The sequence below is a fragment of the Notamacropus eugenii genome, chromosome 3 (genome assembly GCF_028372415.1).
Source record: "Notamacropus eugenii isolate mMacEug1 chromosome 3, mMacEug1.pri_v2, whole genome shotgun sequence".
Classification (NCBI taxonomy): Eukaryota; Metazoa; Chordata; class Mammalia; order Diprotodontia; family Macropodidae; genus Notamacropus; species Notamacropus eugenii.
The window spans coordinates 232,558,851-232,586,389 of record NC_092874.1 but is presented as its reverse complement, the minus strand read 5'-3'; the positions used below and the strand labels follow the sequence as shown (position 1 = coordinate 232,586,389).

General features: G+C 47.2%; 1 protein-coding gene across 2 annotated transcripts in view; it reads right to left on the bottom strand.

The window, feature by feature from the left end:
* The window catches only part of LRP1 (LDL receptor related protein 1), a 107,494-nt gene that overhangs the window by 50,537 nt on the left and 29,418 nt on the right, over window positions 1-27,539 (bottom strand). For both annotated transcript variants that reach the window (XM_072655117.1, XM_072655118.1), the window contains 26 exons: window positions 25,613-25,775; window positions 25,214-25,436; window positions 23,875-24,064; window positions 22,988-23,131; window positions 21,884-22,120; window positions 16,833-17,013; window positions 16,187-16,409; window positions 14,658-14,859; window positions 14,127-14,252; window positions 13,582-13,722; window positions 13,329-13,454; window positions 12,394-12,510; window positions 12,007-12,087; window positions 9,552-9,719; window positions 7,959-8,141; window positions 7,158-7,358; window positions 5,686-5,931; window positions 5,218-5,415; window positions 4,409-4,613; window positions 3,851-4,015; window positions 3,007-3,251; window positions 2,455-2,586; window positions 1,619-1,846; window positions 1,198-1,372; window positions 876-970; window positions 6-155 (listed from right to left, as the gene is read on the bottom strand). In XM_072655117.1, the coding sequence (XP_072511218.1) occupies window positions 6-155; window positions 876-970; window positions 1,198-1,372; window positions 1,619-1,846; window positions 2,455-2,586; window positions 3,007-3,251; window positions 3,851-4,015; window positions 4,409-4,613; window positions 5,218-5,415; window positions 5,686-5,931; window positions 7,158-7,358; window positions 7,959-8,141; window positions 9,552-9,719; window positions 12,007-12,087; window positions 12,394-12,510; window positions 13,329-13,454; window positions 13,582-13,722; window positions 14,127-14,252; window positions 14,658-14,859; window positions 16,187-16,409; window positions 16,833-17,013; window positions 21,884-22,120; window positions 22,988-23,131; window positions 23,875-24,064; window positions 25,214-25,436; window positions 25,613-25,775 (4,545 nt within the window). The remainder of the gene's footprint in view (window positions 1-5; window positions 156-875; window positions 971-1,197; window positions 1,373-1,618; window positions 1,847-2,454; window positions 2,587-3,006; window positions 3,252-3,850; window positions 4,016-4,408; window positions 4,614-5,217; window positions 5,416-5,685; window positions 5,932-7,157; window positions 7,359-7,958; window positions 8,142-9,551; window positions 9,720-12,006; window positions 12,088-12,393; window positions 12,511-13,328; window positions 13,455-13,581; window positions 13,723-14,126; window positions 14,253-14,657; window positions 14,860-16,186; window positions 16,410-16,832; window positions 17,014-21,883; window positions 22,121-22,987; window positions 23,132-23,874; window positions 24,065-25,213; window positions 25,437-25,612; window positions 25,776-27,539) is intronic.

Genomic DNA, 27,539 nt, shown 5'->3' with positions numbered 1-27,539 from the left:
CTCACCCATGATGGCCAGTGCAGTGGCTTTGCCCAGCTGGCTCTTCATAGTGTCAATGACCTCCAGTCCACTCCCATCTAGGTTGCAGCGGTTGATGGTATGGTTTCCAGAGCTGATCCAATATAGTTTGTTCTCAGGAAAATCAATAGCCAGGCCTGGCGGGGAAGATAGAAGAGACAAAGGGAGAAGGGACTTGTCACTTCCAACTTGACCCAGTGATGAACCTGGGACTCTCCCTCACCTAGTCTCATGACTTCCCCATCACAGAGTATGAGAGGGGTCCCCTGTAGGTGGTTGCAGAGCTGGAGGGAGAAAGTTTTGGGAAAATGAAGAGCCTGTAGGGATCATAGATAGATAGATCTAAATCTAGACGGACCCCCAGAGGCCACCTAGTCCAACCCTCTCATTTTACAGATGAGGAAACTGAGGCTAGGGAGGTTAAATAACTTGCCCAAGATCACACAAATAGTAAAGAGAGGTGAGATTTGAACCCAGATTCTCTGGCTTCAGAGCCAGGACTTATTCCACAATACCAAGCTGCCTCTTTGTAGTTTAGAGGAATGGGAGAAAGGGTGGCAAATAATAGCATACATGTAAAACTCTGGGTTTTATGAATTCCCCTTACACATACTTAGGGGTTGGAAAGAACTTTTGAAATTATCTGGTCCAATGACCTCATCATTCAGATGAGGGAACTGAGGCCAAAGAGGCCAAGAGATTCATTTAAGGTCATCTGGCAAATCAGTGACAGAACCGAGATTTAAGTCTGTATCTCATGACCCTATGTCTCAAGCTCTTTCCACTATGTTGGTAAGTACCAGGGGCAAGGGCTCTATTAGGTCTTTGGGACTGGGACCCAAGGGCTAGGCTCATACCCACAGGGCCTTTCTGGCCAGTGAAGAGGAGGCTGCGGTTGCTGCCATCCAGACTGGCCATGCTGATGTTATCACCATCTGTCCAGTACAGCTTTCTAGAATAGGGAAAGGTGTGGGATGAGAGGCAAAGGGCTTATACTTCACGTCTCCCCACTCCCCATTCCCCAGCACTCTCTGTGGATTCTCTGCCTCCAAAGTCATGGAATCTTTTTGTCCAGTATCCCTGAATGGACACCATCTCTCCAGGAGGAAGGGATTCCCAAGTGAAGGCTATCTGGGTCTCACATATGACTCTGAAGGTAGATGATCTCCCTAGACTGACCCATGCAGGGGGTGGACAACAAGTCCATGTGGCTGCTCTAGTCCCTGGACCACAGCGTTCTTGAAGGAGCCATCCAAACGAGCCACGTTAATCTGTTTCTTGTTGGTGTCATAGCTTGTCCAGAACAGATTTCGGGACACCCAATCCACAGCCAGCCCATGAGCATTTGGAAGGTCTGGGGAAAAAAGGGAACAGGATGTTATGTGGGAGCAAGGAAGGGCTTTGGATTTCCAAAACTCTAGGGATCCAGAGGGCCCAGGGAATAAGGGATGGGAGTCTGGCATTTATACCAGGAGCATTAGAAGCTGGAGTTAAGAGAGCTCAGGGATGGGAGGTATAGAAGGAGTAGTATCTGTAGATTGGATAGAAAGGAGGGTCCAATTTATAAAGTGAACTGGAGGTGAGGTCTAAGGTGAGGTACCTGCAGAAACTACTGTCTCAACTCCAGTGCCGTTGATGAAGGCACGTTTGATGGCCTGAGTTCGGACATCAGACCAGTAGACACGCTGCTCTCGGGCATCATAATCAAGGACTGTGACGTTGTCAATGTCAGGGACAGTGAAAGAGATAATATAGTTGTAGTAAGGGGCGTCTAAGTCCACACCCCGGATCTCCATCTGACGAGCGTACAGCAAGAACTTCTTAAACTCTGTAGGTGATGATGTCAAAGAATAGGTCATCACAGGCAATTCTCTTTCTCCAAATTCTCATCCTCTACATAAGGATCTACTTGCTCTCTGGGGAAGGAGGCACTCTGATTCTTTCATCCTTCAAGACCCAACTCAGGCACTACCCCTAACAAAAAACCTTCCCTGACTCCTTCCTGAACTGCAGCCCTTCTCTCAGTCTTTATCAATGCCCGGACCCAGGTGAAAATAATTTGACCCCAAATTTCTCATAGTATTTTACCTGGAATTCTTGTTGCCACTTATCCTGCTCTCCCTTGCATCATAGCTATTCATACATTTCTACCCTTCCCTTCATTAGACTGTAAACTCCTTGATCCATTATTTTGTACCAGTCAGTCAACAAGCATTTATGAAGTGCCTGCTGTGTGCCAGGCACTGTGCTAGATGAGGTACAAAGAAAAAAATCCCCATTGACTTACACAGAGTAGGTACTTAAAAATATTTGCTGAATGACTGAATCTCCTTTCTTTTCTTATCCTTCCACAGCTCTCCAGAGTGCTTGAGTCCTGCCCACCCCACCTTAATTTACCCCTGCTTCCTTGAAGACCCTGCCCCTCCACTTCCATACCATAGCAGGTGGTGTTATCCTTGCCCAGCTTCATGAGGTGAGGGCAGGCACACGAGACAGTTCGGTTGTAGTTGATGAGACACAGATGAGAACAAGGGCCCCGGCCTCCATTGGCCTCACAGGGATTGGGAGCTGGAGGTCAGAGAAAGGAGGGCAGTGGAGGATCCCATTCTTAGATTCCCTTCCTGGAAACCTCCTCTTCCTGCCTGGCATGTCATGTTCCTTCTTGCTTTATCCACCTTGTTCCAACCTAAACCTCTCCCCCATATTTCTGGTCCAGCTATCTTCCCACTCTAAGGATTCCCTTCCATTATCAGTAACCTGGCTGGGTAGATCACTGTCTCCAACCTTGATGCCACTCCCATATTCCATCCCACTGGAATTCTATTCTCTCAGGGTGGAGGGAAGCGGAACAAAAAAAGGGGATCTTCCCTGCTTACTGAAGACCATAAAGATGGTCTTCTATCTCTGCTACCCACCCCGGCCTCCCTCTTATCCAAGAGAAGAATAATGTTTCCCCATTGATCCTTCCCTTCCCCAAGTTCTTCTTACCCATAGGCTGCCTGGAGGGGTGATACACTTGCAGATCAAAGGGCTGTGTATTGGTTCGCTGGACTACGGTGACATTGTGGCCAGTCCACTTGTTGGCTTTGGCCAGCGTGTTTGTTCGCCAGTCTGTCCAGTACACTTCTCCTCCATATAAAGTCACCGCAAATGGGTGTGACAGGAATTCATGTCCCCGAAGCACCTCCATATGGCCGGAGCCATCATAGCGGGCGGAGTAGATGGCATCAGACCTAAGGATATGATAGAGTGAGGGCGCTGCCAGAATTCATTCACTCTTAGGCTTCCCTTTCCTTCAGCTTACCTTCTGACAGAACTCCTCTCAATCTCTAGTACTCCCAATCCTTAGGAGTCTCAAACCACTGACACCCCCCTCCCCAAACCTGGTGGGGATAAGACTAGAGTGAGAACCCACTAAACTCAGTCCATACCTCCTCTTATCCACCTTCTTCTTGGTCTTTAGCTTTGCTCTCCCTTAAGTTCCTAGATTCCCTGAGCCATCCTCACTCTCTAATTAGACTTTCCTCTGCTCTTCTCCCACTTTCTAATAATGTCTTCCTCCTGGTCCTTAGCTCCTTACCCTTGCTTCTCTGAATTCCCACCCTAGGACATCTCTGTTCCCACCCTAGAATATCTATGCTAGTATAAGTCCAATGGTCCTTGCTGACCCTGGAGGGTCCTGAGTCTGCCACGGAGGAAGGTAGAGTTCAGAGAGCAGTGGAGAGCCAGGGGAGAGGACTCTGATTTGGGGTTCAGAGATTGTCTTTGCGTGGCTAAAGGGGTTATGCGACGGGCAGGAGGGTGAGGTCTAAGGAAAGAGAAGGAGGCTGACCGAGCATCAATCCAGAGGATTCGTTTCTCCAAGTAGTCCACAGTGAGCCCATTGGGCCAGCCTCCAGAACCAGTTTCCCGATGGATGGTGCGTCGGCCAGCTCCACTCATGGAAGCTGCCTCAATTCGGGGAAGGCTGGCATCCCAATCTGTCCAGAATAGGATCCTGGGGTGGGAGTGAAGGGATAAATGTAAGAGAATAAAGAGAGAAAATTTCCCAGCCTGCCTAAGACAGAATCCTGAGGGGAGGGGAGGAAAGGAGCTACTGCCTCATAGTAACAATAGTAGCCCTTTTATAATGCTTGAAGGTTTATAAAGTTTTATATTTGCTTTTTTTATCTCCTCAACCACCATGGGAATCAGGGGTTATTATTATTCTGATTGTACAAATGAGGAAACTGAGGCAGGTGGTGGGGAAATAATTTTACTAAGTTCACACAGCTCATAAGTGTCAGCAGGAGGATCTGAACTCAAGTCATGCTGACTCCAAATCCAGCACTCTGTCCAACAAGGTAACTAACTTCCTCATCTTGAATGAGGAGGACCATGGAAACCTCACCCATCACGGGGGTCCAGTGCTATAGCCCTGGGGTGTTCTATGTCTCCAGCCAGGAGGGTGGTCCTCATCGTCCCGTCCAACTTGGCCACTTCAATCTGATCCAGGTTGCTCTCGACCCAGTATATGTTGCCAGCAATCCAATCTACAGCCAGGCCCTCAGGCGTTGCCAGTCCATACTGAATCACCACCTCAAAGCTAGTCAGTGCTAAAGAGGGGGGAGGTGGTTTGCAATCTGGTTAGATCCTGCTGGGTGGGAGGGAAGGAGGGGGGGAGGAAGGAATATAGGGAGTCCAAGAGTCTGGCCACCTCAGACACTTTCCCAGTCTCCTTTGTGCCTTCCCCTTCTCTCCAATCCCAGATTTCTACTACCCCCTCAATTGTTCCTCTCACCTGCCAAGAACAAGGATCAAACCCAGGGCCAAAGATGTGAGTAGGGCTCATAACCTCCCAGGTTCTCCTTGATCCCTATTTAATACACCTCTTACATTTGAGAAGGGGTGTCCTCCCCCCCAAAACAACCCTTTCCAATAAGCCCAGTTCCAATTCCAGCTCTGAGACTGCTCATTATGCTAATTATCAGGCTGGCAGCTCTTCTGATGATAATTACGGGGCGTCAGCCGACGGGACTTAAAGCAGAGTCTAACTCGATTAGCAGGGAGGGTGGGGAGTGAGAGCCAGTGGCCCCTGTCTGTCTGTCTCTGCCTCCGGTGGTATTTGGGTTTTCTCCACATGCCTCTCTTCATATCCCTGTCCATGCCTCTCCTCCATCCCATGTTATTATGTATCATTGTCTGTCCCTGTCCAGTCACCTCCGTTGTCCAGCAACTTCCCCCGGTAGATCTTGTCCTCCACCACGTCAGTCCAGTAGAGGGCACTGTGGCTGAGGTGGAAATCTAGAGCAATGGTGTTCCGAAGGCCGGGCACCAGAACACTGTAGTCCCCTTTGTGAAGGTCAATTCGACGGATCTCATGGCGATTGGAGAAGATAATGAAGGGCTTGAAAGGGTCTGAGGAGGGTGGGGGGAGGTCATCGAGGGACCCAGACATCCCTGGCCTTTCCTCTCCAACCTGCAGCCTGGGATAGGGGGTCCTGGGATTTGTCAGCCCCAGACAGGACCCTTATGAAGGGTCCTGATGTTTATCCCCCCACTCTCTGCAAAATGGGGTCCCGGAGTATGGCTCCTAAAAATATGGCATCCGTGGGTCAGCCCTCAGCTCCCCTGGGGACCCCTCTCTGCCCTGACTCCAGCCCCATGGGACCGTTGTCCAGGCCATACCCAGGCTGTGACAGCTCTCGCCATCAGGCTCCAGCATCCAGCCCTCGTAACAAGAGCACTTGACACTGAACTTGTTCTGTTCACACTTCTGGCTGCATTTGAGGTGCTTGGCACAGTAGCTCTGAATCTGACAGGTGTGGTTGTCGGCTGCCAGCTCCATGCCCAGAGGACATGAGCACAAGATGCCCTCCCCAGGTGCCACGGAGCAGTTGTGACTGCAGCCACCATTGTTCAAGGAGCACTGGTCTGTGGGGTGCGGGGAAGAATCAGGACAAAGTGGTCAGAGAGGAAGGTGGACCTCCAAGGCCTGGTCCAAATGGGCTCCAGGAAAGCCTTACTGCATCCACTCTTTCCAACTAGGCATAAGAAGATCACTGGTAATTTTAAGAAACCATCCCTACAGGGCTTCTCACCTTTCCCCCCTGGGAAAGTTAGATTTTCCTTTTGAACTCCCACAGTACTTTGTAGATTCTTATCCTATTTTACTTAGTATCATTATCTGTGTCCTAATCTTATGTCTACAACTATAAACACACAAGAAGGAAACCCTTCCTTCACATGATCTTTGGGAAGTTGGGGCATGTGGAGATATCCTTATCCCAAAGCTTACTTTTGTCCAATCTATTTTCCATCTGAAGGCCCCTTTCCATTCCCCACCTGCTCTTGACCCCTGACTTCCCCCTCAAAGCTGAAACTGCCCTTGCCTGGTAACATCTGAAATCCCTTCATGGTTTGGCCCCACCTGGCTTTATCTCCCACCACTCCTGAACACAAACCTTCCTTTCCGGCAAAACTGGTTTACTTTCTGTCCCCCAAACACACCCTAATGCGTTCCTTCCACTCAGACTCTGCCTTTGATTCAGCCTGGGATACCCTTCTTTCTCCAGGTGAAAACACCTAGCCTAAGTCCCAAGGTGGTGGAGTCATGGTCTCCAATCCCACTTATCCTTTCTGACTGGGTTTAAGTACCAGTCACTGCCCTGCGCAGACCAACATGACCAAGCAGAGGCGTTCTGAACCCCACAACTCACTGTCTCTCCAACCTTTTGGCATTTCTCTCACCTGCATTCTTAGTTTATTTTTCTCCTGTGTTACTTTAGCCCCCCCACCAGCAGAGGGTGAGTTTTTAGAGAGCAGACACAATGACTTCTCCTTGGCCTCCCCCTCCCCAGCAGGGTGCCCAGTATCTGTGTGAATTCATGAGAGATAGGTGATTTCACCAGTGTGAGTAACTCCAGCTACAGCAATGGTCTCAGCTGATGCAGGTAAGTCTTAGAAAGTTGCCTGAGGCACCCAGAGCTGATGTGACTTGCCTGGGTCTCAGAACTAGTTAGCATCAGCAGTAGGGATTTGAAACCAAGTTTTCCTGATTCCTCAACAGTCTATCCTCTAAGCCATGTTGGCCCCTCGCTAGGCACGTAGCATGAGGAAAATAAATCCATGTAGACTGGCCCCACCCACCAGGAACTTACCACAGAGGTCACCCTCATCAGAGCCATCTCCACAATCATCATTGCCATCACAGAGCTTGTCGGGAGGCAGGCAGACAGAGGTGTTGTTGGCGCAAGTATGGGAAGGGGGCTTGCAGGCCAGGGACTCACAGTTCTCCTCATCTGAGTTGTCCACACAATCACTGTCCCCATCACATACCCATGCCTTGCTGATGCACCGTCCTGTTTGGGAAGATGTAGTGTGAGTGGATAGTTGGCTGGAGGAAGGGCATCTATATCTGATCCCCGTTTCCATAATTTAAGACCCAACTGGCTTGTCTAGGGATGGTATGATGTAAATGTGGCTTGGGTTCCACTAGGAACAAAAAGTCCCCAGGAGGATTTAAGACTTGGTACTACCATGGACTGTATTTTCAGTTTCCTTCCTGGGATGGTGCCCATGCCCACCTCATACTGTGGCTTGGGCATCCTCTCTGTACTGCTCCCATGGACAACCCTCCCTCCATCATCCCTTCCTTACTACCTCTGTTCCTACTCCCTGAGTGGTCTCTCTTAAAGTGCTTAGCACACAACAGGCATATAATAAATGTTTCTTCTCTTCCTTTTTCTTTCATCCCCAGTCTCCTTCCCTACTTCCTGAATGGACCATCTTTAAAGCTCTTAGCATAGCTCCTGACACACAGTAGGTACCTTTATAAATGTTTTAATAAACGTTTCTTCCTCTCCCTTTCCTTTTAGCCCAGTCTTCTTCCCTACTCCATGTCCCAGTTTCTCTCTTGCCTCCTCCCTGCCACATCACCCTCAGGGTCCTCTTTTCTTTACCTGAATCTTTGCAGCCAAACTTGACATTGGGGTCACAGACATGTGTGATCCCTTCACAATTCTTCTCATCACTGGAGTCCATACAGTCTGTGTCTCCATCACAGCGCCACCGAAGGGGGATGCACAATCCATCCAGCCGACACTGAAATTCATCCGTGTGGCAGCCACCAGGAGGTCGAGTGGCTGGAGACAAGGGGTGGAGGAGGACATGAAGGCAAAGCTTCAAGGACAGCCTCTCTCCTCATCCCCAAGTTCAGCCTAATAACCCTGGGTACCTAGCCTTTTCCTCAGAAGGTACTCCAATCCTCCTTCCCAGACAAAAGCCATCCAGTGCTCTCCGCTGCCTACTCCCCCATGTTTTTCCATTTGTGAGGTGACCATCTGTGCTCACACCAAATCTTGTCACCAGTGCCTGCTCAATTCCTCCTTCCCAGTGGCTTCCTCACTTGCCCTTTCCTCTCTGTTCTGTCTGCCATCACTTTAGCTCAGGCCCTAATTATCATACCTGGATTACTGCAATAGCTTCCTAGCTACTTTCCTTGTTTCTTCATCCTTCATATCCCTGGCTGATTAATTTGCCTAAAATAGTACTTTTAATTTCTCATTTCTCTGCTCAAAAAATCTGTCATGGTTTCCCACAGCCTCTCAAGGCTTTTCAGGGTCCAACTCCATTGTATTCGTTCAACCTTCTCTTCTGTTCCCTTTTCAACTCACACTGGAGTCTGCCTGACTTATTCGCTAAATCCTGTTAAAGAATGCACAGTCCCACCTCCTCCAGAAAGCCATCCTTAACCACCAAGGAGCAGAGTCATCTCCCCCTTTCACTGACTCCCACAGAACCTATGGCTGCATCGTTCCCTCGACACTTACCATACACTGCCTTGTTTTGTTAGTTATCTTTTCATGTATGTGTGTCTTGTCTCCCCAACTAGACTGTAAGATCCTTGAGGACAGGGACTGTGTCTTAACCTTCTCTGCATTCCCTAAGGTGTCCAGCATGGTGAGCACTTAATACTTTTGATTGATTGATGAAGTGGTTATAAGTCTCATTTCAGTGTCTGTCCCCATCCCCAAACACGGCCAAGCTCTTCTCTTCGGTGCTCACCCCAGTGCAGTTGGCATGGTTCTGGATGCTGTGCCCCCTCCACAATGCCCACCTTGGTTAGAAATGATGGCATGAGTATAGCTGCTGTGCCTTCCCTGTGAAGCTATTATCCAGGTACCCAGGATGGTTGAGGTGGCTCCTGCTTCTGTGCTACCTTCATGCCCTCTCCTTTTGGTGAGTCTGAATTTGAATACTATGCCCTTCCTCTCCTGGTGCCAAGCATAGTTAATTCTCCCCATCCTTGCCCCAAGTTCATCTCCTCTAAGTGCTCCCTAAAGCTGGTGTGGGTCTATGGCTGCTGTGCCCCCTCAGAGCCCTCTCTTTTAGGTGCCTGCCTTGACTGGTGCAGCTCAAATCCCTCTGAGATGCCCACACTGATCAGTGTAGTTGGTGCAGCTCTGACCATGCTTCTCTCCTGCAGGTGCGTGCCCTGATGGGTGCAGGTTTGCCACCTGTGCCCCCCATGCCCCTCTCTTTCGGATGCCCACCCTGGTTGGTGCAGTTGGCATGGGTCTCATCACTGTAATCTCCACAGTCGTTGTCCCCATCACAAGTCCAGTGCTCAGGAATGCACCGACCACTGTTACACTTGAACTGTGAGCTGGAGCAGGAGTGACTGCAGCCGGCCTCATCGCTATTGTCTCCACAGTCATTGTCTGGCAGATGGGGTAGGGGGAGGGGAGCAGAGAGGGAAGGGAAGAGAGAGGGAAAGTGTCAGCAGAGCCAGCCTTCTCCAAGCTTCCCACTTGGTGTCTCTCTCCCCTCCCCCCCACCCTGACTCCAGACCTCCCCCACACCCTCAGGACTCCTCGGCCCCTCCTCTCCCTCCCCACCTCCCCCAGTGAGAAAACAACAAACAGAAAAGACACAGAAACTGCATAGATTGCAGCATGCACCATGGACCACACAGTTGAGGAGTGGGGGAGAGGGGAAGAGGGATGCTTCTCAGACCTCCTTCCCGTGTCCTGGCCTCCATCCGAGGAGAAACAGTGGTCTTTACTCAATCATTCTTTAGAGAGTATGGGGGTACATCTCTGGTCTGCCTTTCTTCCTTTGTTCCTCTCTCTCTCTCTCTGTCTCTCTGTGTGTCTCTGTGTCTCTGTGTCTCTGTGTCTCTGTCTCTCTGTCTCTGTCTCTGTCTCTGTCTCTGTCTCTGTCTCTCTCTCTCTCTCTCTCTCTCTCTCTCTCTCTCTCTCTCTCTCAGAATCTCTGCCTTCCTAGGGGGCACTGGGGAAGAACAGGTACTAGAAGCAGCCCCTAGTTCACCCTAGTTCCTGTATGATAGGAGGGACTGAACTCAGCCCCAATTTGTCTCCCCGCAAAATTCAGAAACCCCTACAGCATTTTTAATCCTGGGGGGCCTGAGACACCAGCAGCTGGGTAGTAGTGGTCCATCAGAAGTAAGAGGGTGTTGGCACCCAGTGACCAGGCTGATTCTTCTTCTGTGCTCTGGGGTGTCTGGCTTTCTCATCAGAGGGGGGTGTGTGTGTGTGTGTGTGTGTGTGTGTGTGTGTGTGTGTGTGTGTGTGTGTGTGTGTGTGTGTGTGTGTAGGGGTTGGCTTCTAATATTATGAATGATTCAACTATACCAAAGCTCTAAGGCTGTTTCATGACAGACCATCCTCCCTGATTCATGCTCCTCTTGCCTTCTCCCTAGTTCTCATCCCCATAGTATCTCCCTCTGTCCCTTCTCTCTCCTCCTCTTTCCCTTCCTTTCTCATCTCTTTCTGTGTTTCTCATTCTTCCTAATCTGTCAACTCTTGCCCCACCTCCCCCAGGTCCTTGGGGAGCAGGAAGGGGAGTCAAGGACCTACAGAACTGTCTGGAAGGGTAATTGATGGAGGTGTTCAGGATCATAGGGGGGATGGAGTTGCCCACGGGACTGGACTAGAGGCTCTGTGTGAGTTGATGGTGCATGTGCTACTATGCACTGACCGGCAGGCTCAGGACAGGTCTTTTCGTCAGAGCCGTCCCCACAATCCTTCTCTGAAACACAGAAACCGCCAGGGAACCATTGACACACAAGACTCAGTAATGACACAGCACAACCTGGTAACACCACAACACTCAACACTCTCACAACTAAGTCATGATAGAAGCACCCTGGGGACAACATGACAGTCTCTGAAAACCCTGAGACAATGACAGGACACACACATGTAGACGCACACACAGAGACACCCTCTGCTCAGGCATAGCATCACCTGGTCCGTGGCTGGTTCCCTGGAGCAGGCTTTCAGTCAGAAGGTCAAGGACTCCAGGGGGAAAGGGTGGGAGAGAAGGGACAGAGGCTCCCCTGCTCTCTAATGCTGCCTTCCCCCTGCCCTGAGCAAGAGTTCCTAACCTTTTGGGGGTCATGGCCCCTCTTTGGCATGTTTGGTGAAATCTATGGACCCCATCTCAAGATAACGTTTTTTAGATGCATTAAATAAAATACAGAAAACTAACCAAGGGAACCAATTCTACTGAAGTAAGTTATCAAAATATAAACCAAACAAAGAAGTTCATGGGTCCAGGTTAGAACGCCCTGCTCTATTCCTCCTCTTTTCTCTCCCTGCCCTCACTGCCCCAGGATGGAGTAAAAGTCACTCAGGTCTAGCCTGGGGCAATAGGAGAGGAAAAGGTAAAAGCAATAGTAATAACTGACCTTTATAGAAAACATTAAGGTTTGCAAGACTCTACATTACATTATGCATTGTCTTATTTGAGTATATTTCTGGAGTGTCCCCCGTTAGCTAGACCCAACCAGGTGCCAAGCTCCTCCTCCTCCCCTCTCCTCTAGCCAACATAACAGGACCTCAGCCTGCTGGAGGTAGGGGGCTCCAGTTTAGTTCTGACTACCCTATGCTTTTATCCAGGCCTTGTCCTATTCCCTCTAATGCCTCCATGATTAGATGGAGAGGAAAGGTGAGGGAGTTGGGAATGGCGAGGAGAAGCCCTTACCATTGTCACAACGCCAGTTCATGTTGATACATCGGCCATTGTTGCAGGTGAACTGAGTCAGGGGGAAACAGGTGGGGTAGGCTGTGGGTATGGGAGGAATGAGGGTTGGGTAAGCCACAGAGAGGCCAGTGAGGTGAGTGGATGGCTCCAGCCTCAGAGCACTACCCCCACACCTCACTGCCTAGAAATGTCCATTACCATAGTCCTTTAGAATGGCAAGATGAAGCAGGGGAGCCCTTCTACATTTAGTATCCTTCATCCCAATGGGAAATCGGGGACCTCAGAGCAAGAAGCTCTCCGTTACACGAGGAGTCGGGAGTAGCCCTTTCTGAAACCCCACCCAGAACCCACAGCCTTCTCTCCCTCTTCCCCTTCCCAGTCTCTCACCACATGAGGCTGACTCATCAGATCGGTCACCACAGTCATCATCCAGGTCACACGTCCAAGAGATGGGGATGCATCGGCCACTGGCACAGGAGAACTGATTCGGGGGGCAGGTTCGGGCTGTGGGGAGTAGGGTCAAGGGGTAAAGCTGGGAGTGTACACACCGATGTCTCTCCCTTCACTACCTCCCTGGGCGTCCCTGAGGTCTCACTGCCATGTTTCCTGCTATAGCTTCAAATTCTCCATAAATGTTCCAGCATCATACACAGTTATACAGGACACTGGATGTCATTTAGTATAATCCCCTTACTTGAAGATACTGAGGAATAGGGACATTGGGTTATTTTCCCAAGGACATATGAGCAATAGGTGGCAAAGTTGGCATTTTAACCTATATCCTCTGGTTCTACAGCTGGTTTTTCCCACAGCTTGTAGGGCTACAGAACAGAATATTGCAGAGGGCGAATGACTCCAGTCTTCCTCTCCACCAAGACTCCACTTTATCTCATTTTCTTTTCTAACTCAGTAAGCCACTTTACCAAGTGCCCAAGCCCTCTCCCCTACATGGTGTCTCTCTTGTGTTTTCAAAGGAAGATGTCCCCAGTCTCTTTGGTCTTTTGCTACCCAGAGGGTTACAGTCTAATGGCTAGCCTTCCTTCCTCCAATGCTGTCTTATTCTTTTCAGACTTGTTCTGCCTTCCAGGGATACAGAATAATGGGTTTGGTTCCTTCAGAGACACCTTCAGAGCCACACCTGCAGACAATTCCTTCAGCCTAAATCTCAGCTTTTCTCCTGCCTCTATCTTCCTTAGGTCACTTTTCCCCTCTCTCTCCTCTTCCCCTCCCATAGGGCAGCCTCGTGTGCCCTTTATGCTGTCTTATTTAGCGCTTTGCTTCCTGGCCCCTTCCTCTCCCAGATCTAGAGGGCACCACCGCACCTGAACAGGTGGAGTTTGACTCATCCTCACTGTTTCCACAGTCGTTGTCCCCGTCACAGAGCCAGCGATTAGGGATACACCGATTATTCTCACACTTGAAGCGGTCGGATGGGCACGTGTGCTGGTCTAAAGAGGGGAAAATTGAGGGTGAGGATGGTAAGGGCAGCCCCTAATTTCTTCTTGGCATTAAGGCATCCCTTAAACTTCACAGAGATGAGGCCTGGGCCAGGGAAGATGGGGTGAGGTCACTTACGGCAGAGGGCAGGGGCCTCATCGCTGTTGTCCAGACAGTCATTATCCCCATCGCATTTCCATCGCTCCTGGATACATCGGCTGTTGGCACATGCAAACTCACCAGGTTGGCATTGGGGTGGAGGCACGTAGGATGGGTTTGCTACAGATCCCCAAGGTTGATGTAATGAGAAAGTGATAGATTATTAGAGAGATGAAGGTCTAAATGGCATCAACTCATATTCTTTTCCCAACCAAGAAATCCATCAGATCCTTACCTATTAGGGTACCCTCCTGAAACCATTAAACTTCTTTCTTAGCCTTTGCTGCTCAAATTCTCCTCTCTTGTGATATCCTGTCCCAACCCTTTCCCAAAATTCCTCAAGCCTCCTGGTCCTTTCAAAGTTATCTCTTTGCTCCATTCCCCATTGTTTCCTTCTGGGTTCCTCAGTACCAAGCTTCACCCTCATCATCACCAACCTGTCTCCCCAGCTATCCCCCACCTAATGCCAGGACAAAGGACTCCCACCAACCCAGGCTAATTCACATTTCCAGGTCCCCTCGTACCAAGACAGGTGACACCATCAGCATCCAGCACCTGGTCTTCTGCACATGCACACTGTCGGCTACCAGGAGTGGCCAGGCAGAGGCTGCTGCAGCCACCATTGTTCACACGACACTTATTGGTACCCACTGCAGAGGATGGGTCAAAATCAGGGAATGGGGCAGGGCGATGGAATAGAGAAAAGACCAGGGTGGGGACATGGGGAGATAAAGCGGGGAGCAGGATTGAGCAAAATCAGAGGGGGCCAGAGGAGAAAGAGAATGGATTGACGAGATAGAAAGGGAAGAAAAGATGTTTTGGTCAGGGGTTGGTGAGAGATGGAAATGGGAGAGAAGATAAATAGGAGAAGTAGAGACTTAGGTTTAGTGGAACAGGATTTCTCCCAAATCTACCATATTGGAGGAAAAAAAGACAAAGGGGCTGGATGGTTGGCCCTTTCTGCCAAAAGGCTCCCCCTGGTCCAGTTAAAGTCTAGCCTGCTTTATTTCATGTGGCTGCTATCTATGTCTCCCTTGGACCTGGCCCCTGAATACCTTGCTGCTGCTGGGCATCGTACATGCGGATCTCAAAGATAGGGGGTCTTTCACTTCGAAGTAGAGTCACAACGGGAGCTGTGCCTGGGAGCCCCCGCTCTAGACGGTACACGCTGCCACTTCGATATTCGGTCCAGAAGAGGTAGGAGCCATGATGACACAGGCCGAAGGCATGATTCAACTCAGGACCCTCATACACAATCTGGAGAGGGAGGAAGGGAAAAAGCATTGAGGGGTCTTGGCAGGAAGCACAATGAATAGGCATAAGGGTCATTATAGGGAAGCTAGGAGACACACAGGGTCACTTAGACTGAAAGATGGCATTGAGTCAGGAGTGGGAAACCTAGTCGGGTAGGTATCATAAAAATGGGGAAAGTTGCCTTAACCAGGCACCATATGGAATGTTTGTGGAATGGAGCTGAATATCCAGCGATTCTTCCTGGGTTGTCAGGAAAGGCAAACATAGATAACACTACTCAATGCAGTCCTGGGGAATTCCAGTAAGAACGAGAGCTCCGTTCATGACCCTGTTGTTTATTTGTTCGGTCATGTCCAACTATTCATGACCCTGTAGACCATACTGTTCATGGGGTTTTCTTCACAAAGCTGCTGGAATGGTTTGCCATTTCCTTCTTCAGTAAATTAAGGCAAACAAGGATTAAATAACTAGTCCAAGGTCACCGGGATAGTCTAAGGTCAGATTTTAACTCAGGTCTTCCTGACTCTAGACCCAGCACTCTATCCACTGACTCAGCTAGCTGCCTACTAGGCAAACAGAGCTTAAGTGACTTGCCCAAGATCACACAGCTAGCTAGTGTCTAAAGCCAGATTTTAACTTGTCTTCCTAACTCCAGGTTCGCTGGGTCATCTAGCTTCCCATTCATGGAGGTTTTTACCGCTTTCACTTATCCCCATCACTGTACTCCCCCCCCCACCCCATCCTCATCCCCAGCCTATCTGTGGCTCATCTCCTCCCTCTCTTCCCTTTCCCAGTTCCCTCATAAAATCCTTGGAAGGAATGTAGACAGTCAAGCAAAACAAATTCCCAAACCGACTATGTCCAAATTTATGTCTCATTATGCACCCTGAGTCCATCACTTCTATGCTGGGAGGTGAGTTACAGGCTTTATCCTGAATCCTCTTTGTGTTCAGTTTTCTATATCTATGTCTTTGGCATAGGTCCTGTCTTCCCCATTAGATTGGGGACATTCCCTCTCCAAGACAGGGCCACACTTCATCCCTGGATACAGGTGTAGCTAAGTGGTTGATTTATATCACTGGAGGGAGTTCCCACACTGGTAGTTTCCTACACTTTTAAATTCAGAGTTCTAAGCCAAAACAAACAAACAAAGCCAAAAAAACTGTCTGAAAGACCCTCTCCCATAGTGATGCCCTCTTTCTTCCCCCAATGGCCTGGGCTGGAAGCTAGGATATCATACTCCTTATCTTATAAGTCCAAGGCCAGTCATGGGCATGGACAGACACAAATGCATATCAGCATAAAGACATACGCACACAGATAGCCCCACCTTTCGGTCAGTGCCATTGAGTAGTATGGTCTCAATTCGGTCATAGAAGGCATCTACCCAATAAAGGCGTCCAGCAGGGATGTCCAGGCTCAGGCCATTGGGCCACAGTACAGTCTTGGATGTCACAAAGATATCCCGGTGGGAGCCATCCATCCAGGCTCGCTCCAGTCGCCCCCGGCGGCTGTCTTTGGGGTCTTCCTCCCAGTCTGTCCAATACATCCATCTGTTGGCAATGAAGAGTCCAAGCCAAGCCATTCAGCCTCCTGTTTCCACCAGTCTTGACAACCTAGGATCATCTTCTTCCACCCTCTGGCCCATAGGACTCTCTTGGCTCTTCATACTATTTCTTCCTAAAACCCTACTTCTGACCACCATAAAATGAACTCTTTTCTGCTTCTCTCTGGGATAATTTTTATATGTTACACCCTTCCATACAGACTCCTTCCCCACTTCAGCCTTTGTTCTGGTATTCTCTGCCTCAGCTGCTAGTCACTGTGTCTGAATTTCCCTAATACCTGGTTTCCTCCCCCTGCCCCAACTCCTACTCTCCATCCCATTCTTGCCATGTATTCCTCCCTGCTAATTGTACTTTGGGTTTTGCTCTGGCCTCAGTTTTCTCTAATCTTAAGAACCCCAGAGAACTCACCCATTCAGTGGATCTACCACAATGGCTCTGGGATGAGTCATCTTGCCCTCAATTAGTGTTTTACGGGTCTGAGCTGCCTTCTCCAGCCTTGCCACACTGATGGTCTTCTTGGGCCCATCATCAGTCCAGTACAAATTGTCTCCCATCCAATCCACAGCCACACCTTCCACATTATGGATGCCTAGGGTGGGGAAGGGGGAAGCCAGAAGAGGAAGCAGGGCAGGAAACTTTAACCAACAATATGATTTCACCTTTCCCACTGCCATTCAGCCTCCAAGAGAAGAATACACTGAACCCACCAACAGTTTAGAGATAGTCTAGTACAACCACCTCATTTTACAAATAGTGAAACTGAGGCACAAGTGAGTTAATTGGCAGAGCCAAGTCTTCTGACATCTAGACCAGTGCTTCCTTTTTTCACTACACTAGACACCTCCCATGTAGACTTTTATGAGGACAAAGAGTTGTTGAGGGTGGGGAGTAGAAAGAGTAGAAAGTTATTTCATGTGTTTATGTGTATCTGCATCAAAAAAGCATGCTCTCATGATATTGCATATGGAAACCAGTGGACATGGTGGATGCTGCTTGTGTCTCAAGTTAATGAATGTGGAGTGCTTGAATCTCTGCTGACATGTATGGTCAAAGAAACATATGCATGTGCAGATGTCTCCAAGGCACAACGTACAAAGATTTGAATGCACAAGATAAATAAACAGAAGAGTGATTTTCATTTGACAAAAGGATTCATCTCAAGTCTCCTTTAACTTGCATCACAGCATGTTAGAGCTGAAGAGACCTTAGAGACCATTCAATCCAACTCATCCCTGGCTGAGAATCTCCACCTTAACATCTCCAATAAGCAACCATTCAAAGTCACTTGAAGATCCCCAGTGAGGGAAAATCCATTACTTTCCATGGCAACCTTTTCTACTTTTAGACAATTAGAAGTAATTGTGGGGGAGCATTTCCTTATATCAAGCCCAAATCAGACCCTCTGAGACTTCCACCCATTTCTCCCCAATACAAAAGTCTTAGGCTTTATTATCATTCAGTGTTACCAGTCCCCAAGAAAATGAAAACCAACTCGGATGACATGATTCATACAAGGAAATGTTAGACTGCATTTGTCAGAAAGTGACTTCAGAAAATATAGAGAAGTTTTTGTGATCTACTGGTAAATCATGATCGGTATACACCCCAGATTGTTGTTACACCACACCCTAGAACATGCTACTTCCTGCCTCCTGACTGTGCTCCTCGACTCCCTAGAACATACCTCTTTCTGTTTGTTCCTGCTGTGAGACAAACTTTCCCAAATCTCACAGGACTCACCACACCATCTGGTCAGGAACTTGTCTGGTCAAGAACTTGAAGGACAACTCTGAACCTTTTAATCATCTGCCTTTCTCATTGGCCCTTTCCTATCTACTGATATTTTGTCTAGACTCAGTTCTTCACTAGTTAGCATACTCTCATACTCTCCCTATCTCAGTAACACTGAATAGCCCCAATTGTCCACTCCCCTCAATTCTGTTATCTATCTATCTATCTATCTATCTATCTATCTATCTATCTATCTATCTATCTATCTATCCATCCATCCATCCCACTGTACCCTTTGGAATACCTGTTCCATAATGAACCATTTTTCTCTTATCTTAAATGTCTTCTCTTGTTCCTTCCATCTTCTAGCACTCACTGAGATCTGGTTCCTTTGTGATGACAATGAAACTCTGGACACGCTTTCCAGTACTGATTATACTTTCTCTCATACTCCTTAATTCATTGTTTTCAGTGGGGAATCAGTATTCATTCCTTGCTTCCCATGACCACTTCCATACTCTCTCTCTACTGCTATCATTCAGGAACCTCCTCTTTGGAGTTCACACTATCCGTATTTAATTACCTAATCCAGATCCTGCTGGTTATTTACCGACCCCCAGGACATTCATCCTCTTTCCTTAATGAATTTAACGACTGGTTCAAAGTTTTCCTCTCTGCAATTTCTGCTTTTATACTAGATTTCAACCTACATATTGAGGTTTCCTCAGATACCCTGACCTCCTAGTTCTCCAAATCACACAATCAACTGTCATGACCTAAACCTCAACTCCAACTCAGCTACATGCAAGGAGGGTCATACTCACAACTTTCCTAGTTTCATGTTCTCGAATTCTCTTTATCTAATTTTATTTTTTTATAATTCTATCTCTCCCTAACTCTTAACCTTGTTTCCCGTTCCCCCTTATTGCTATCCTTTACCCTTCACATGAACTTTTCTAGTCCATATCCCTACACTCCTCCCTTTCCAATTTCTACCACTGAGCCATTTCTATTCTACATATGCTCCAGTTTCAAATCCCTTGATCTTTTGACCTACTGATGACCTTGTATTGCCAAACCAGTATTACTCCAACCATCTTCCTCCTTTACTCCTACTCACATGCTGGTGAACAGAGCTGGAGGAAGTCACAAATCATGCTTACCAGGTCCATTACAAATTTATGTTAACTCATCTCAAAAGAGACCTAACTATAGGAAGGAATTACTTCTAGTTTTCTCTAATTAATTGTCTACCTCATTTACCACTATGGCTGCTACACACATACCTCTCTTCTTTTCAAGCCCCTCAAAGCATTCCTTCCCCTTCTACCCACTCAACTGAGTACTTCATATGTCAACCAAAAGGTTTTCAACCATTCATCAAGAGTTTCCCTTTTCCCCCGTCTTATTGTATATCTTTCTGACATCCTCCCAACTTCATTCTAAACTCTACTAAAGATGTAGAACTTCTTAACAAGCCCAGCCCCTCTGTATATACATCTGATTCCATTGCCACTCATCTTTTCCAGCAGATTCCCCTACTATCCACCATCCCCTCTATCTCTTATCTTTAATCATTCCTTCCTTATCTACTGGCTCCTTCCCTGCCGTCCCTGTCTCCTCCATTCTTTACCCCTTTCCAATAGATCTTTATTGTCTCCGATATCTAATCCTCTATCTTTCCTTTTCTCCTTAGCTAAACTGAAAGAGCCACCTATATACACTGTGTACCTCTGCTTCTTCTCCCTGGATTCTAAACCCTCTTAGTAGGGCTTCTGACCTTATCATTCAAATGAGACTACCCTCTCTAAGGTTACCAACATTCTCTTACTTCACACATTTCCTCAGTCTTTATCCTTGACCCCTCTGGGGCCATAGGACGTGGCTGATCACTTTCTTCTCCGGCATAACCCTTCCTCTCTAAGTTTCCATGATAATACTCTGTCTGTTTTATTTCCCACTTAGTAGATCACTTCCCTTTTAGTTTCTGTTGTTAGATCTTTATCTACATCATACCCATTAAAAGTAATTGTCCCTAAGACTCTGCCAGGGAACTCTTCTCTTTTGTCTCCGTCTTATCTCATTTGAGGAACTCATCATCTCTCATTTCTACATACCCAAGTCTGGTCTCTCTCTTGAGCTTTGGTTTACCATCATCAATTGCCTACTGAATATTTCAAATTGTATCCCACCTCAAACTCAACATGTTCAAAATAGAACTCATTCTCTTTCCTCAAATCTAAACCTTTTGTTCATTTCCATGTCTTCTTAGTCACCCAAGGGTCCTCCTCAACGCCTGCTACTTGCTCACTCCATAAACTGAATCAGTTGCTAAATCTGTTTTTTTTTTTTTACCTTCACAACATCTTTCATATACATCTCCTTCTTTCCATTCATACAACAACTACTTTCAGGCTTCTGTAATAGCCTTCCAATTGGTCTCCTTGAATCAAGTCTCTCTAATCTAATCTATCCAAACAGCTGTCAAAATGATTTTCTTAAAGTGTGTGACAACCCCTACTAAATGAACTCCAAGGGTTCCTGATTACCTCTAGGATCAAATAGAAGCTTCTGGATCATTTCAAGCTCATTTCCGGACCCCACCCTATCTTTCCTATTGTTCTCACACATTACTCCCTTTCGCCCAAGCCCTACTAGCCAAACTGGTGCTCCTTACCCTTGACACATTCTCTCCCACCTCAGTGCCTGGGGGGCTTTCTCTGGTCATCTCAGGCTCTCCAAATGCCTGGCTTCCCTCATGGCCCAGCCCCAATGCCCCCTTCTTTAGGAGGCCTTTGTCAGTCCACTCAGGTAGTAATTCCTTCCCCCTCTGAGGTTACCTTCCACCTGCTCTCTATGTACTTGGGACCTACCTATTTATAGACATGGTATCTCTTCCATTAGAACCCAAGTTCCTTGAAGGCAGGAGCTGGTTTTGCATTTTCTTTCCTATCTCTAGCACTAAACTGAGTGTTTGGCATGGAGTAAATGCTTGTTGATTAACTTGTAGGATTACAGGTAGGGGAGTCCCCATCCATCCTATTTCACCATTTGCTTCTTGATCACTGATGGGCCAGGAGGGGATATAAAGGGATATAAAGTTACAAGCTCAGGAACCCAGTCACCCCTAGAGAACAATCAGAAATGAAGGCATTGTGCCAATAAACTGGGAATAGAAGTCAAGGAGAAAATGTGATTCAATTTACAAAAGCATGACTCACTTTGGTATGTGCCCCTGCGTAAAGCAAGGGCTACCTACACTCATTTTGGCAGGAAGCCCTGCCATGAGAGCACATGACTACTCTGTCCCTACCCCCCCCCCCCCATGCCCCCTGCCTCAGTGCTAGTGTGAGTGGTCCCCAGGCACAATTAGGTTGATGCTATGAAAGCTCAGAGCTGCCTCTCTGGTGAGCCAAGGAGAAAGAGGTCTGAGACTCTTCTGGGGGGTGACAGGACCTGTGTGTACTGTCCTGCATCCAGTCACTCCAACTCTACACTGTTTACCAAGGAACGGGGTCTGTGGTCTCTCCCACTGTGTTATCAATCCACCTAGACAAGGCTTCTTTTTATCACTCCCCCAAATCTCCATGCTTTCCATCCTCCAGTCAGGGGATGACTCCCTGGTGCTGAGAAATATCTAAGAAAAGAAATACTCCAGGACTCTCATTGTGGCTGTTAAGTCTCCTTAAGACGTGCTTGGCCATTTCTCTCATTTCAGAGACCCTTACCATCCTTGAGTATGGTCTCCCGCTCAGTGCCATCGATCTTCTGACGGCCAATGAGGTAACTGGTGGTATCAGCAAAGTAGATGAAGCCCGTCTCTGCATGGAAATCCAGTGCCCGGGGGTTCATGAGGTTTTCTATGGGGATCATGTGCTCATCAGGGACCTTGGCACTCATGTCCATGCCTCGGATGATTCCTGGCCGACCCTTCCCATACACCAGGAACAGCTCGTGCTCTGGTTCTGCAGAAGAAGGGAAAATAAATAATAAGACATCCTCAGCTACCATCCCACTTCAGGGACTACAGCCTGGGAATGGAATCAGTGGAGATCCAAAAAGAAGGGGTTGTGGCTCTTAGAATACACTGGTGAGTGGGAAAAGGAGGGAACAGTTTGAGGTTATAAAGACACATGTGTCTCTCAGTTGGGTAGCCTGAACCCACATCTTGCACTTTTCCTTCCCTTTCTCCTCCCTCTTCTCACTATCCTCAGAACACGTGACCTCTGTCCTCAGAGACAGAGAGAGAGAGAGAAAGAGAGAGAGAGAGAGAGAGAGAGAGAGAGAGAGAGAGAGAGAGAGAGAGAGAGAGATCCTTATTACTGGTCCCAGGGAAAGGAAGGAGTTAAAATGGGGTGGTGGGGAATGGGGTGGCACACAGCATATATGGAGAAAACAGGCAGAAGTTAAGTGGCCACAGCTCAAATGTACAAAAGTCATTGATCTCAAGTGAACAGGGGACAAGCCAGCCCACGTTTTCTTCTCTCTTCCTACAGGGAAGCTGGACTCGAGCAGCAGGGCTCCAGAACAGATGGGCAGGGACCGAACCCCAATGCCTACACAAACACCCTCCAAATGCAGGCCTAGGGCAGACAGGCACAGCCTGCCCCATCATCTCATCTCCAGCCCTGCTTTTTCCTCTGTCCTGTTGCTTTCTTTTAATATCTTATTTTTATTACAATTTTGTTGAACATTTCCCTCTTTTCCAAAGACATCTCTCCCCTTCTCCCCCTCCCACTAAGTCATCCCTTGTAGCAAAGATTTTTAAAAGAGAAAAAAAAGTTGGTTCAGCCAAATCAGCCCAAAGGTCACATGTATGTGTGTGCACTCACTTTTGCAGGATTTCCCATCACTGCCCAGACTAAAGCCTGAACGACAGCGGCAGGTCCGGGCTTTGTGACTGTTGGCCAGAAGGCAGATGTCTGAGCAGCCTCCTGGCTTCCCATACTGGTCATTCTCACAGGCATGGCTCCTCACTGTGGGGGGAAGGGGAGAAAAGGTCAAGGGGACACTGGCTGCTTTTCATGGCCCTGTCCCCAGAATTAAGAATATTCCCCCACCTTACATCTAAGCACACCTTCATTCTTAACCAACCCCTCATTTCACCCTCTATGGGAATGAAAAACTTCTAGTCTCCCTTATCCAAATTTGAATTGGTGCTCCAGTGAAGCACCTCCAAGGCTGGAGGCCAAGGCCTTCCTGGGGACAGAGGAAGGAATACATCTGCTCAGAGACCTGGGTTTGGATAGCAGTCCTGTCACTTAGTAGCTGGGTTACTTCTGAATGAGACACTTAACTTTCTGTTTCGTTTTGGTTTGTGTTTTTGGAGTAAATTGGGATTAAGTGACTTGCCCAGGGTCACAGATACTAAGCATCTGAGGCTGGATTTGAACTCAGGTCCTCCTGATTCCAAAACCAGTGCTCTACCCATCGCACAGCCTAGTTGCCCTGACACATAACTTTTCTTAAAGTTTTTAAACTTCTTTGTAGCCTCAATTTCCTCTTCTACAAAATGGGGGACAACATTGTTAGCGTTGTCTGTTCTGTTTCATGGGGCTTTTGTAAGCAAAGTGTTTCATGAACCATGAAGTATTATAAAAGTGAGTTATTATTATTTTTATCATTACTACATGGGTTGTTGGAGTCAGGGAGCCCGTAAGAGGCTACACAGTGGGACCAATGATTCTGGAAGACAAAGTATGTTGTTTTGAGAGCTTACCTCGGGGCTGACGCCGTTGGTGATAAATATGGAGGGCTCCCCCCTTGTCCACCCGAGTGACCACCTGGTATTCTGTGCTGTTGAATCGATTCACTCGGATGACACTGGTTTTCTGCTGTGAGTTGGCATTGTCTGAGTTGGTCGCGTAGAGATAGTTCTCAAACACAGTCAGGCCATACAGGTGCTCAATCTAGAGGGGAGGTACAGGAAGGGGAGAAATTGATGTGAAATGGAAAGAATGTGCATGTCAAATACTTCTCTTTTCCCCTGTCCCCTCCCAACTTCCACCCAGCTAGGTCCTGGATATCCCAAATACCATTTTCTAATCCTGGGACCAGGTGGAAATCATGCGACCTATCTGTGTTTCAGTTTCCTCACTTCTAAAATATTGGCTTGTTCCACAGGATTATCATGAAGATCAAATGTACAGAGAAAGGGATAGGGATAGGGATTGGACCCTGTGATTTTATTGGTTTAAGGAACTCCTAGGTGAGGAAACTGCCAATACAAGTCAGCACTTTCTCTGTATTTACCTTCTCTATTTTATTGTCTTAGGTCTCTAGACAGTAATGAGAGTTAAAGGGATCTACCCAGAGTCACATAATCAGTGTATTTTAGAGGGAGAATTTGAACCCAGGTCTTTGGCATTCTATCCTCTGTATCATACTGCCTTAAATATATGGTAGTATTATTATCAGAAGGAGGTCACACTCAGGGCCTCTCACACTGCCCTGCCCTCTGCCCCAAAGGCATGTAAATGGGGCATGTAAATTTTTTTTTTTTAAAAATATATAGCATTTTATATTTTAATTTACCTTTTAAAATATGTAAACAATATAACAGAAATTAATAATATAAATAAAATATCTTTCATTTATATTTTAAAATTCCATATTTCAATATAATTGATTTCATTTGTGATCTTTTGTATTTCATTTATGAATTTAGAAAAATTATCCCGAGAAAGCGCCCATAGGTTTCACCAGACTGCCAAAGGCATCCAGGACTCATAAAAGGTTAAGGATCTCTATCCTAGCATTTCTACATTATCAGCTCTAAACTTCCTTGGGATGATGGTCTCTCTCATCAGGATACCCCGAGATGATGACTCCTTCTCCTCAACCAGGATACCATGAGATGATGATTCCCCCTTCCTTCCAACCAGTGTGCTGTGGGATGACAGGTCTCTCCTTCCCAACTAGATGCTGTGGTATATGGGCCTCAGGTACCCAACCAGAATCTTCAAGGTTGATGATCTTCCCTTTCCTAATCATGATGGCCTGGGATGATTCTGAGCTAGGAAATGACTTAGAGATAATCCCCACACCCCAATCCTCACCAGGATGCCTTGAATGATGGTCTGCCGATTTTTGCCCTCGTAGTCCACCACTTCAATATAGTCCAGGTAGGCATCAGCCCAGTACACAAGCCGGCTGACTAGGTCCAAAGTGATACCGTGGGGAAACACGATCTTACTATCTACCAGCTTGGTTCGGTTCTGCCCATCCATGTCACAGCGCTCCACCTTTGGGATCTGCCCGTAGTCCGTGAAGAACACCTTCCTGTGAGTGGGTGATATGTGACATTGAGGGGGGTTCCCCATTAGGTTTAGTAAGCTACCCCACAACCCTCACTCTCTAGCTCCTTTGCCAGGTTACAGCAAGGAATACCAGGGTAAAGGAAGGGCTGGGTTCCTCACTCCTGGCATCCTTTGTGCCCACCCTATGACCCCACTCACCCCATGGCAGGGTCAAGAGCAATGCCCTTGGGATTGTAGAGTTCTACGTCCAGCAGAGTGACACAGGTGTCTCCATTACGGTTGCACACAAAGATTCTGTCATCAATGTCATCCACAAAATAGAAGTTGCCTGTCAGCCAGTCGATGGCCATCTGCTCCACATCTGGGTGGAGTAAGAACAGATTTGATGAGGAGTAACCTACCCTGAGCAAGGTAGCACTTTCCATTCCTTTGCATAAACCCTTTCCTAGATGACTTCCTCTCAAGGAATCTGGTTCCTAACCACCTTTCATGGAACAGGTCTCACCTCTTCCACTAAGTTTTCCCTGATGTTACCAACCCAACAGGGTCTTGCTCCCCCCTCATCTTTTACAAATCTTTTCACATATCACCTATTCCTCTTCATGCTGTGAGTTTTCTTTCATCGTCAGCCCTGTATCTCCAAGAGATACTGAGAAACTGGCTTTTATACCCCATTCCCAAAGTCAAGTAACTTCTACAGTGTTCAGGAACATAAGAACTTAATAAATATTATTGTTAATAATAATAACTAGCATTTACAGACTGCTTCAGGGTTGGCAAAGTGCTATGCGTGTTATCTTGTTTGATTCTCACAACAACCTTATGAGGTAGGGTTATTGTTATAACCACTTTACAGATAAGGAAGCTGGGGCTGATAGAGAATAAGTGACCTGCTCAGGTTCACACAAGGCAAGATCTGAACTCAGATTTTCCTGACTCCAAGTACAGCATTCTGTCCCCTATGTTACCTAGCTGCCTAACCAATGTTAGTGACTGGCAGGTACCTCATCCCACCATACCCATCCTTCTTTTTCCAATTCCCTTCCACTTGTTTTTGATCCTATTTCTCCTAAGATCCAAGGTCTTGTGGGGCTGAGACAAGCCAGAGGAATATGGAGCCCCTGGGTAGCCATGGACCAACAGATAACTAGCCAAGAAGGATGGAGACTTAGGGGAGACCTGAGCAAGGGATCCAGATATATGGGCTCCTATACTCCAAATGAAGGAAACAATGCTTCTAGAAAAGACGAGAGAGGACAAAGAGAAGAGTCTGGGACAAAAGTCATCATGAAAAAGGGAAGTTGGTCAAAAAATAAAAGATAAGAGGTTAAAGAGAGAAATTGTATCAGCAAAAAAAAGTCTGACTCAAATAAATTCACATGTGAGGGTAGAGACAATGATGCAAGTTTCTATTGACTAATTCTCCTATCTTTACATATATTTCCCAAGCATGGGGACTAGTCCATCTGAAGTCTGAAGACATCTTTAGGTTAGCAAAAGTTCTGTGAGCCTAACTCCAAAGTCCACTTTCGCATCATCTCTTTCTTCCAACCATATGGGGCAGTCCTTGGTATTTCTCCATCTGTCCTTAGCTAGGGTAGAGGAATGGCTAAACACATGTGATATGCGACTGTAATGGAAACGGAATATTACTCATTATTAAGAAGAGATAAACATGAAGAATTCAGAGAAGTCTGAGAAGACCTATGCGATGATATAGAATGAAGTAACAAAACCAAGAAAACAATACACCCAGTGACTATAATAATGTAAATGGAAAAAAAATGAATTATAATGAACAAACTTGTCCCCAGAGAAAACATTAGAAAATTCACTTCTTTCCCTCTGCAGAGGCTGGGGACTATGGCATGGGATTGCAAGGATTGTCAGACTCTGTGGTTAGGTTGGTTACTTTTGCTGAACTATTTTTTCCCTCTATTTTTTATTTTTCAGCTTCAGAAATGGCTCACTGGGTAGAGGAGAGGGGGAGGGATATCAGCAGACATTTTAAAAAAATAGTCCCTAATCCCACTCAGCAACTTACTCAGGAAATCTGTTCTGGACCTCTAGCTCTAGGTGCAAGGACTTAATAGTTTTTTATTTCTCTCTCTCTCCCCTATTCCCC